Source organism: Pyxicephalus adspersus, chromosome 2 (assembly GCF_032062135.1).
Source record: "Pyxicephalus adspersus chromosome 2, UCB_Pads_2.0, whole genome shotgun sequence".
NCBI lineage: Eukaryota > Metazoa > Chordata > Amphibia > Anura > Pyxicephalidae > Pyxicephalus > Pyxicephalus adspersus.
In genome coordinates, this window is record NC_092859.1 from 6,327,549 (window position 1) to 6,339,148 (window position 11,600).

An 11,600-nucleotide genomic window follows, 5' to 3' on the forward strand; every position below is an offset into this window, starting at 1 on the left:
CCTGTATAGTACGGGGTGACATTACCAATCCCCTATATAGACTGGTACGGGGTCATGTTGGAGCCCTATTGTTGTGCTGTCTATTGCCCTCTGCAGGACCAGCACAGAATAACACTTTTGTATCTGACCCCCCCCGCTGTCCTTGTCTCATATCTGACCCCCTTTATTCTCCCCCAGTGAGCTCCGAGAGATCCCCGACAATCAGGAAGTGTTCGCACATGTGCACACAGATCAGAGCGTTATCATAGAGCTTCTAGAGTATCAGGACGGGATGTCGGACCCGGACGCTGCACGGTAAGGCACAGATTTGGCACAATGATCAGATCCCCTGATCACACTGCTGATGTACAGGACTATAGGTGCATAGGGATGAATGTGGGGAGTAGGGATGATGTAGGGAATATATAGGTGATAGGTGGCTGTAGATGGATGAATGACATGCAGAATAAGGATGAATGTAGGGAATATAGATGGAAGTAGATAATATAGGTGAATGGGTAGATTTGGATGAAAGTAGGGATTATAGGGGGATAGAGATGGAAATGAATATTAGTGATGAATGTGGGTGACTATGGATGGATACTAAAAAATGTAGGGAATGTGGATTGATGTGGACAGAAGTGAGGAGTAGGGATGAATGTAGGGAATAGTGGTGACCATATGAATAATTTGTAATGAAAATAGGGAGTGCAGATTGAAAGTAGGGAACATAGGTGACTATATGGATGAATATTAAGTGTTGGAATGAACATGGGGAATCCAAAGTCCAGAGTCATACAAAGGGGTGCCAAAGCCTGTGTAGAAAAGCCGTGCCCTGCCAGCACGCTCTCTATAGGGAAGCAGTGGTCCCTCTGCAGAGCTCCCAATTGTCCCCCTGCTGAGAGTCAGAGCTCTACAACCACAGAGGGTTAGAAAATTCTTTCAGGACCTATAATTAGATGTCAGTCTCTTATAACCGGGGCTGGTAATGTCTGTCTCTTGTCTCTGGGATAGGTACCACTTTGAGGATGTTGCCACCAGCAATGATGCCCAGGGAAAGGCGGAGGTTGTCAGCGTTGAGCCCCTGCCACTGGCACAACTCTCCCTCAGCAGCTGCTCCAGTGCCTGGGCCCTCACCGGACACCAACTGGTATCCAAATTCAATGAGCAGGTAATTCAGCCAATCCCAAACTCTTCCCCCAATGGGGACCATGGCTCATATGGCTTTCATAGCTTTGTATATGAGAGTGAGACAGATAGGTCTGTGAGGTGTTACAAACCTTGGGCCTGGAGACAACGTGCCACCATAAGGCCACCTTACCCCTCCCTTAGACTGAACCACTACAACTCCCAGCATGGCATGTGTGCATTCTTTATTTGATGGTTTGTGTTGTCTTTGTAACAAATATGAATTTCTGATTCTTCCTTGTTCTCAGGCTCAGAATACGGTGACGATATACATGGCTCTGTTCCGCATGCCACAATATTCCACAGACCTCCTGGTGACATTCAAGGGGGTATATTAGAGATCCTGTATATAGACTGCTATGGGGTCACATTATAAATCTTATGTACAGTATAGACTGGTAGGGGTAACATTACAGATCCTGTATATAGACTGGTATGGGGGTGCACATTCTTGTTATATTCTAGTTTTAGGTCACATTGCTGATCCCCATATAGGGTGGATGGGGGGGTTATAGTGCTGATCCTCTTTTTAGATTGGTATGAGGTCACAGTGCAGATCCCCTATATAGACTGACAGATCCTGTGTATAGACTGGTATGGGGTCATATTGTAGGTCCTTAGTACGGGGACACAGTGCAGATTCTTTACATAGGCTAGTTTGGGGACACATTGTGAATCTTTTTTATAGACTTGTATGGGGTCAAATTACAGATGCCCCTATATAGGATGACTGGGTGGTTATATTTCATATCCTCTATATAGACTGGTTCGGGGGTCACATTGTAAATGTTCTGCATAGACAGGTGGGGGGTGGTCACAGAACAGATCCCCCATATAGAATGGTATGGGGTCACAAGTAGGGCCCCTGTATAGTATGGGGTCACATTACCAATACTCTATATAGACTGTTATGGGGTCACAAATAGGGCCCCTGTATAGTATGGGGTGACATTACCAATCCTCTATATAGACTGTTATGGGGTCACAAGCAGGGCCCCTGTATAGTACTGGTTGACATTACCAATCCCCTATATAGACTGGTACGGGGTCATGTTGCAGCCCTATTGTGCTGTCTATTGCCCTCTGCAGGACCAGCACAGAATAACACTTTTGTATCTGACCCCCCTGTCCTTGTCTCATATCTGACCCCCTTTATTCTGCCCCAGTGAGCTCCGAGAGATCCCCGACAACCAGGAAGTGTTCGCACATGTGCACACAGATCAGAGCGTTATCATAGAGCTTCTGGAGTATCAGGACGGGATGTCGGACCCGGACGCTGCACGGTAAGGCACAGATTTGGCACAATGATCAGATCCCCTGATCACACTGCTGATGTACAGTGATCATGAGTGACTTTCAACAATAAATGTGTACTGTAGTCTTCTTCATGGAAAAATAAGACATCCCCTGAAAATAAGACCCAGGGCATATTTTGGCATTTCAAAAAATATAAGAGAGTGCCTTATAATCGGGGAAACAGGGTATCACATAGAGAAACCCATGAAAGAACCTTCAGGTCCTAGGGAAGCGGTGGTAATATCTATTGTATCGCCACCTTGTGGTAGAGGACAGTAATGGTTAGTTGTACATATTGGAATGTACACCAAGGGTTGCTCTATAGGATAAATTATTCACAAAAATGAATGGCACTCTTCCAAATGGCCGTGTTTGGGGCCCATGATGGCCATTTTGAAGAATGACCCTACATTGGTAGTCAGTGGGAAGATTTCCCCTTGTGTTGGTGGTTAGCAGTAGGAATGATGATTGGGGGTCAGTGGGAAGAATGCCCTGTACGTTGGGGGTCAGCGAGAAGAACGCTCCGTATGTTGGGGGTCAGTGGGAAAATAACTGCATAAACTGGTGGTCAGTGTGAAGAATGTCCATGTTCCTTACACGACCTTCCTTATCACTCTGCGTTTTCTGGCTTTTCTCATAGTGATTATTAAGAAAAATGCCCCTTGCATTGGTAGGCAGCAGTAGGAATGGCCCGTATGTTGGGGGTCAGTGGGAAGAATGCCCAATACGTTGGGGGTCAGTGGGAAGAATGCTCCGTACGTTGGGGGTCAGTGGGAAGAACGCTCCGTACGTTGGGGGTCAGTGAGAAGGACGCTCCGTACGTTGGGGGTCAGTGGGAAGAATACCACGTACGTTGGGGGTCAGTGAGAAGAATGCCCGATACCTTGGGGGTCAGTGAGAAGAATGCTCCGTACATTGGGGGTCAGTGAGAAGAACGCTCCGTACGTTGGGGGTCAGTGGGAAGAATGCCACATATATTGGGGGTCAGCGGGAAGAATGCCCCGTACGTTTGGGGGTCAGTGGGAATAATGCCTCATACATTGGGGGTCAGTGGGAAGAATGCCCCATACGTTGGGGGTCAGTGGGAAAATAACTGTATAAACTGGTGGTGAGTGTGAAGAATGACCATGTTCCTTACATTAGTGATCATTAAGAAGAAAGACCCTTGCGTTGGTGGGCAGTGGGACAAATGCTTCGTGCCTTGGTAGTAAGTAGTAAAAATGTCCTTACCTTGCAGGCCAGTTTGAAGAATAAAATGGTGATCAGTGGGACGAATGCCCCTTACATTGGTGGTCAGTGGGATGAATGCCCCTTACATTGGTGGTCAGTGGGATGAATGCCCCTTACATTGGTGGTCAGTGGGATGAATGCCCCATACGTTGGCGGTCATTCATCTCCCTTCCCAGACGTCTAACGTGGTCAGGGCTGGTGAAAGAAACCTTTGGAACCGTTGTTGGGGAAGTCGGTCTTAAGGCAACAATACTGCTGGGTTGGGGTACCTTGTGGGTGGCTGCTTGTATCAGTTTTCAAACTACCGCCCCCCAACTTTGGTCAGAAAAGAAACCAAAGAGTGAATGTGCCCAGTATTGTGTGAATGTTCAGTTAGTAGCCCTGATCTTTCACTGTAAGCTGTATTTCCTATTCTGCTTGTATGGACTCTGCGGTGGCACTTATATAGCCGGGTGCTATCCTGGTGTGGGCATATCGTACAGCGTGGTTCAGTGTCCTCTATACCCCTGCCAGCCGGGGGTTGGGTGGTTTCACAGAGCTCCATAATGCACTCAGCAGAGCTGCTCTCTATATTAGAATGCTGTGACTGAGCTCCCTCCCTACCGCAATCCTGGGGCAGCAGTGACACCTAGTGGTGACAGAGAATATAGCACTATTAATGATGACTGTGTTAATTGGAATCAGAACCTCAAACTTCATAAGACTTTCAGATCTCATTTTCTGCATACAAAACAATGGAAGATCCTAGAACAAATAATTTATATTTTGTATACAGGTTGAAGTGCTGAACATAGAACACCCACTCTCCCTCTCAGGATGAGGTGTGCCCCAGTGTCAGTGTTAGGTACAGCATTGGGTGTAATAGGGTGTCACTGCACGATCTGTTCCTACATCACGGATGCCCCATCATCACCTACAGATGTGCTCCATCACCATGCATGCTCCAACATAACTATCAGCTGTGGTCCAGCATCAGGTGCACTCTACCACCACCTGCAGGTGAGTTCCAGTATCATGTTTGCTCCGGAGTCCCCGGCAGAAGTGTTCCAGTATCACCAGGTTGGAGACACAATTAAGTTGGGTAGACAGAAAAACATGGAAGTACTGCAAGCACTGGAAGATCATTGGAAGCTGCAGTGTCTGACCGTGGACTCAGGAGGATTTCAATCGTCTGCTGTGCAGTTTCCGCCTCCATGATCCCAGCATTTTTGGCTGATGTGAAGGACCCGCCCCTGAGGAACACAGAGGCCGCCTCCTCTCTCACCTATAACCGGGACTTTACCCCCGGAAGGTTCTCTTGGCTCTGCTGCATGAGGAGCTTAGAAGGATCATTTATATACGATTCACACGATGGGGATTTGATGGATTATCAGGACATTTGGCTTCGCCTATGGAGGATCTTCTGATTGTATGTTGAAAGACTCTAAAGTTTTTGTTGATGAGATTCATTGTAAATGTTTTTTTTTTTTACAAACAGGAAATTAAATCGTTAACCAGTCATGGCCGAGCTTTTGTAAGAATTGGACCTCTGTCAAGGGTCTGACCCCATGTGAGCTCCTGAGTGTGCACAGCGGTGCCAATGCTCAGCGCCCTGTATAGCACATACATAGACATGAATATATGTTTGTTGTATTTTATACTGTTGTGCTCACTGTAGGGCCAGGAGGCAACATATCACATAGAGAAACCGATGAAAGAACCTTCAGGTCCTAGGGAAGCAGTGGTAATATCTATTGTATCGCCACCTTGTGGTAGAGGACAGTAATGGTTAGTTGTACATATTGGAATGTACACCAAGGGCTGCTCTATAGGATAAATTATTCACAAAAATGAATGGCACTCTTCCAAATGGCTGTCATGGGGGCCCATGATGGCCATTTGGAAGAATGACCCTACATTGACAGTCAGTGGGAAGATTTCCCCTTGTGTTGTTGCTCAGCAGTAGGAATGATACCGTACGTTGGGGGTCAGTGGGAAGAACGCCCTGTACGTTGGGGGTAAGTGGGAAGAATGCCCTGTACATTGGGGGTCAGTGGGAAGAATGCCCTGTACATTGGGGGTCAGTGGGAAGAATGCCCAATACATAGGGGGTCAGTGAAAAGAATGTCCAGTACATTGGGGGTCAGTGAGAAGAACGCTCTGTACGTTGGGGGTCAGTGAGAAGAATGCCCAATACATTGGGGGTCAGTGAGAAGAACGCTCCGTACGTTGGTGGTCAGTGAGAAGAATGCCCGATACGTTGGGGGTCAGTGGGAAAATAACTGTATAAACTGGTGGTGAGTGTGAACAATGTCCATGTTCCTTACATTAGTGATCATTAAGAAGAAAGACCCTTGCGTTGGTGGGCAGTGGGACAAATGCTCTGTGCCTTGGTAGTAAGTAGTAAAAATGTCCTTACTTGCAGGCCAGTTGGAAGAATAAAATGGTGATCAATGTGACAAATGCCTCTTACATTGGTGGTCAGTAGGATGAATGCCCCTTACATTGGTGGTCAGTGGGATGAATGCCCCTTACATTGGTGGTCATTGGTCTCCCTTACCTATTCTGATAAAACAAAGAATGTTCCTTACAGACGTCTAACGTGGTCAGTGATGATGAAAGGAACCTTTGGAACCGTTGTTGGGGAAGTCGGTCTTAAGGCAACAACACTGCTGGGTTGGGGTGCCTTGTGGGTGGCTGCTTGTATCAGTTTTCACTCTGGTCAGAAAAGAAACCAAAGAGTGAATGTGCCCGGTATTGTGTGAATGTTCAGTTAGTAGCCCTGATCTTTCACTTTACTCTGTATTTCCTATTCTGCCTGTATGGACTCTGCGGTGGCACTTCTGGTAATATATAGCCAGGTGCTATCCTGGTGTGGGCATATCGTACAGCGTGGTTCAGTGTCCTCTATACCCCTGCCAGCCGGGGGTTGGGTGGTTTCACAGAGCTCCATAGTGCACTCAGCAGAGCTGCTCTCTATATTAGAATGCTGTGACTGAGCTCCCTCCCTACCGCAATCCTGGGGCAGCAGTGACACCTAGTGGTGACAGAGAATATAGCACTATTAATGATGACTGTGTTAATTGGAATCAGAACCTCAAACTTCATAAGACTTTCAGATCTCATTTTCTGCATACAAAACAATGGAAGATCCTAGAACAAATAATTTATATTTTGTATACAGGTTGCAGTGCTGAATATAGAACACCCACTCCCCCTCTCAGGATGAGGTCTGCCCCAGTGTAGGTGTTAGGTACGGCATTGGGTGTAATAGGGTGTCACTGCACGATCTGTTCCTACATCACGGATGCCCCATCATCACCTACAGATGTGCTCCATCACCATGCATGCTCCAACATAACTATCAGCTGTGGTCCAGCATCAGGTGCACTCTACCACCACCTGCAGGTGAGTTCCAGTATCATGTTTGCTCCGGAGTCCCCGGCAGAAGTGTTCCAGTATCACCAGGTTGGAGACACAATTAAGTTGGGTAGACAGAAAAACATGGAAGTACTGCAAGCACTGGAAGATCATTGGAAGCTGCAGTGTCTGACGCTGTCGGGACGTCCAGGCTGATGGACTGGTATTGCCATGAGGAGGGGGGGCTGGGGGTAATATATGGGGCTGGGACTCCAGCTTTGAAGCTGACTTTTGATTTCCTTAGTCAACTGCATCTGTTTAAATCTGCCCTACAATGTCCCCTCCATTAAATCTGCCCCTCCGTCCTCCCCTTTAAAAAATCTCCCCCCCCCCTTTCATTAAATATGTCCCTCCAGTCTCCCCTCCAATAAATCTGCCCCTGTGGCCTCCCCTTCATTATATTTGCCCCTCTGACATTCCCTTCCATTAAATTTGCCCCTCTGACTTTCCTTTTCCTTAAATCTTCCCCTCCAACCCCCCTTTTATTAAATATGTCCCTCCAGTCTCCCTTCCATTAAATCTACCCGTCCGGTATCCCCTCCGTTATATCTGCCCCTCCGGCCTCCCCTCCAATTATATCTGCCCCTCTGGCCTCCCCTTCATTATATCTGCCCCTCTGGCCTCCCCTCCATTATATCTGCCCCTCCGGCCTCCCCTCCATTATATTTGCCCCTCCGGCCTCCCCTTCATTATATCTGCCCCTCTGACATTCCCCTCTATTAAATCTGCCCCTCTGACTTCCCTCTTACTTAAATCTTCCCCTCAATCCTCTCCTTAATAAATCTGCCTCCCCCTCTTTTCATTAAATATGTCCCTCCAGTCTCCCCTCCATTAAACCTGCCCCTCCGGCCTCCCCTCCAATAAACCTGCCCCTCCGGGCTCCCCTCTATTAAATGTGCCCCTCAGACATTCCCCTCTATTAAATTTGCCCTCCAGCCTTCTCTTCAGTCTTGTACAGTTGCACCTGCTCCTCTTCTGCACTGAAGTTGCTTTCTTTGTCCTCACTACACTCCATGCGCTAGATCCTCACTATGTACATTAGAAGCTGCATCAAATCGGAGCCTGCCTTGTTTCCTGAGGGGGGGACATCCCCTATTATCTAACCCCTCCCTACCCAGCCTTATTGCCCCACCCCTTTCATTTATTGAACATCAGTTCTTTCAATGACTGGGACTCCGCATCACAAGTGGGCGATACCCTGAGTTTTGGTATGTAAATACAGTCAGCCTAGACACACCCACTTCTGCTGAACTGTCACCCAATCATAACTATTTGATATTTGCATAACTCCTCACAAGACCCAGCCCACTGCTGATATCAGAGCTGTGGAGCGCTGAAGCTGCGTGATTTGATGTTTCCAGGCTGCTACACCCAGTGCCCTGCAAGCCCCTCCCACCGGCCTCAATCTGCCTGCACTGCATAGAGAAGCGCAGAGACCCGTCACTGTTATAAAATGCAAATATAAAAAATTAACCTAAAATGTCCTTGTCACAGTGATGGGAAGGGAAAAGAGGAACCAGGGAAGGAAAAATGAAAAAAAAAACATCATCTGTATCATAGCAGGAGCAGCCTTAGTCTTTGCAGTGACCGGGGCAGCGGGGCAGCTGATGAACCACAGGGGGTAACACCTTATGGATTCACTCAGCCTGACAGCCAGCACTGAACTCCGACATCCCAAAAATCCCCCCCCCCCCTCTTATCTGCATCCAAGTCCCCATCATGGAGGGTCTGCACTTCATCATCCTGAAAGGGGGGGGCAGGGCCTGATCAACCTAATGTGCCCCCTCCCCCTAATACCATCAATCTCCTTTCCCCCCTTTCTTATGATGCCCCTTCACCTCCTGGTCATCATCCCCTCCCCCCTCCTACACCTGGCCAACCCATTTCAGTAGAACCTGCGGACAATGCCCTCCGGTACCCAACGCCAGGATGCTAAAGTGCACCCCTGCCATCTCCTTAATTCAGCATTTCAAAAACATAATAATAAAAAAAAAATGTAGTGATAAAAAATATTAATGATATAAATGATATAAAATATTTAATGTACAGCGCTGCGTAATATGTTGGCACTATATCAATCCTGTTTATTAATAATCATAATAATAATAATAACAATGAAATAAATTTACCAAAAAATCAAGAAAAAAAAAATTCCCATTAGTGCGCTTGGTAATGCGTGGTGAGCGCATGCGTTGATGGGTGTGCCAATTGCACCGTACCAGTGTGCTACAGAGCAATAGTCACATGACTTTGTGCAGTGCTGTGTAATATGTTGGTGCTATATAAATACTGTGTAATAATAATGCGCATGTGTTGCCATGTGTGCACCATTCAAATGAACGAGCTGCTGAGCGCAACACATGTGCATTCAGGAAACCTATAGTGGGGTGGTGGGTGAGCCCTATGCCAATGATATGACCCCCTGATCATCGGAGCATCACCTGCGTAGGGACCACATGTCCCATGATCCCTTGGGGGTGTTCCTGTACAACACATGTGCCCCCACAGAGATTCTCTGTGTATGAATGTACAGCGCTGCGTAATAGGTTGGCGCTATATAAATCTTTTTTTATTATTAGTAATATTAATAATAATGATGAATGGGAAGGTGGCTACAATGGGGCTCCATGCAGAACCCACAAGGCAATGTTGCCACCCTGAGGCTGCATTTTAAATGCGCATGCTACGGGTACAAGACAATTTTTTACATTTTTGGATCATTTGGGGTGAAGGCAGAAACTTTGTTGTAACAACTTTAAATCATTTTTTTTTTCTTTTTTTTTTAACCTAACGATGATCTGGACTACAAGGAGCTGTGCCAACACAGATGTGGCAGACGCGGTCCACCGGTGCCACCAATTCAGAATTAGGATGTGACGCAGGAAGTGGGTAACAATGAGATCAGCAGATACAAAAATAAAATATTTTATAATAATAATAATATAACACAGAGCTTTAGGAATATTAGAAGTCCCGGTTAGGTTGACCATAGCCAATCATGTGTGGATAATGGACCCAGGACCCCGGTGCTGCCAGGTGATGGTTCATTGCCCCTTGGTGAACCTGGTGATATGAGTGCTCAGCTCCCATTGGCTGGCAGATTTCTCAATGATTTCCTCAGACTGATACATTGTTGGTTGTATCAATAAATTTACCCGATGGACAATTATAAAGCTCTGGACCGAGGAGCTGACACTCGTCAGGTCAGACTGAGGGGTTGTATATGGGGGGATGTGGAGTCCTGACATTCCTGAGACATCACACAGAGAATTAGGGGGGAGTAAAGCTTCTGCATTCCTAGATAAGAGGAGGGGGAGGTGAGGGACCAAATGAGGAGGGGAAGGGGGTCCATTTGGAAAGAAAGACTCAGAGAGGAGACATAGAGGTCCATGCCCAGCTCAGAGGTCAGCCTGGCAGCCATGGGTAAAGATACCCCAACATTGCCACCTCCCTATACCCCGGCACCCCCTGTTCCCAGGGAACCCCTGGATTGCTGGGCTTGTGCTGTCCTCATCACCGGCCATAACTTGCTAGTGGGCGCTGCCAACCTGGGCATCTTCATTGTGATGTGTGGAGGAGCCCTTTTACCATCTGCTGCCATGCTGCTTTATGGATTCCTGTGCCATCCAAAGGTCAGTACCCTGTGCCAGTCGTGGGGGTAAAAGAGGGGTCGTGGGCAAATTGGTACCTTCTGCATGCCAGGACTGGACTTATTGGCCAGCCAGGGGTAGCATTGCTCTTGCCAGTCCCTGGAGACCTTCCAAGAATAAAAAGTAACCTGTGCCATACTGTTTTAGGGATTCTTGTGCCATCTAAAAGTCAAAACCTTGTGCCACTAATGGGTCTATAGTTTTAGGAAGAATGTGGGGAAGGGGGCAGAGCAAATTGGTACCTTTTGCATGCCAAGACTGGACTTATTGACCAACCAGGTGTTGGCATTAGTCAGTGGCAGGACCACCCAAGTACTAAAGAATTACTGTCTGTGGCTGTGATTCTTTATGGATGCCAGTGCAATTCTAATGTCCCTGTATCACTTCTGGAGAGGGGTAAGAGGATGGGGGCAGTGGCAGCAAACTGGTACCATCTGCAGGGCAACATAGGACTTACTGATGTTGGCATTTGAGTACTATAGAGGTGGCTTCTCTGCCTTGCTGCTTGATGGATATCTATGCCATTCAAAGGTCAGTCCCCTGTATGGGGGTAGATTGGGCAAATTTGTACCTTCTGCATGCCAAGAGTTATTTACCAGCCAAATATGCATTGGTTGGTGCCAGTCCTTGGGAGACAACCCAAGTACTGGCTTCTGCTGCCATGCTGTTTTATGAATTCCTGTGCCATCCAGGCCAGTGCCCTTTGTCATTCCTCAATCTATAGTCAGGGCAAAAGGAGAGAGAGGGAGCACATTAGTACCCTTGGCATGCCAACTTTGCACTTAGCAAACCAGTTGCCAGTTCTGGGGGTTCTTTATAGGAAGGGTGGGTGGTCCAAATCATACCATGTGATGCAAA

The 11,600-nt window shown here is 47.3% G+C and overlaps 2 protein-coding genes across 3 annotated transcripts in view; both read left to right on the plus strand.

Annotated features, from left to right (window-relative positions):
• RANGRF (RAN guanine nucleotide release factor) overlaps positions 1-5,191 on the plus strand; it is a 7,258-nt gene extending 2,067 nt beyond the window's left edge. The window contains exons 2-6 of the mRNA XM_072398856.1: positions 178-294; positions 994-1,150; positions 1,416-1,496; positions 2,338-2,450; positions 4,837-5,191. Of these exons, the coding sequence (XP_072254957.1) occupies positions 178-294; positions 994-1,150; positions 1,416-1,496; positions 2,338-2,450; positions 4,837-4,909 (541 nt within the window). The 3' untranslated portion in view covers positions 4,910-5,191. The remainder of the gene's footprint in view (positions 1-177; positions 295-993; positions 1,151-1,415; positions 1,497-2,337; positions 2,451-4,836) is intronic.
• Positions 5,192-6,677: 1,486 nt separating this feature from the next.
• Positions 6,678-11,600, plus strand: part of TMEM88 (transmembrane protein 88) — a 9,842-nt gene continuing 4,919 nt past the window's right edge. Inside the window, exon 1 of one of the 2 annotated variants that reach the window (XR_011919241.1) lies at positions 6,678-9,977. Coding sequence is in view for 1 of the 2 variants with exons in the window: in XM_072399332.1 (XP_072255433.1) it covers positions 10,482-10,724 (243 nt within the window). In the remaining variant the exon portion in view is untranslated. Of the gene's footprint in view, positions 9,978-10,120; positions 10,725-11,600 lie in introns of those variants that run through there. The other variant, XM_072399332.1, reaches the window with a different exon arrangement.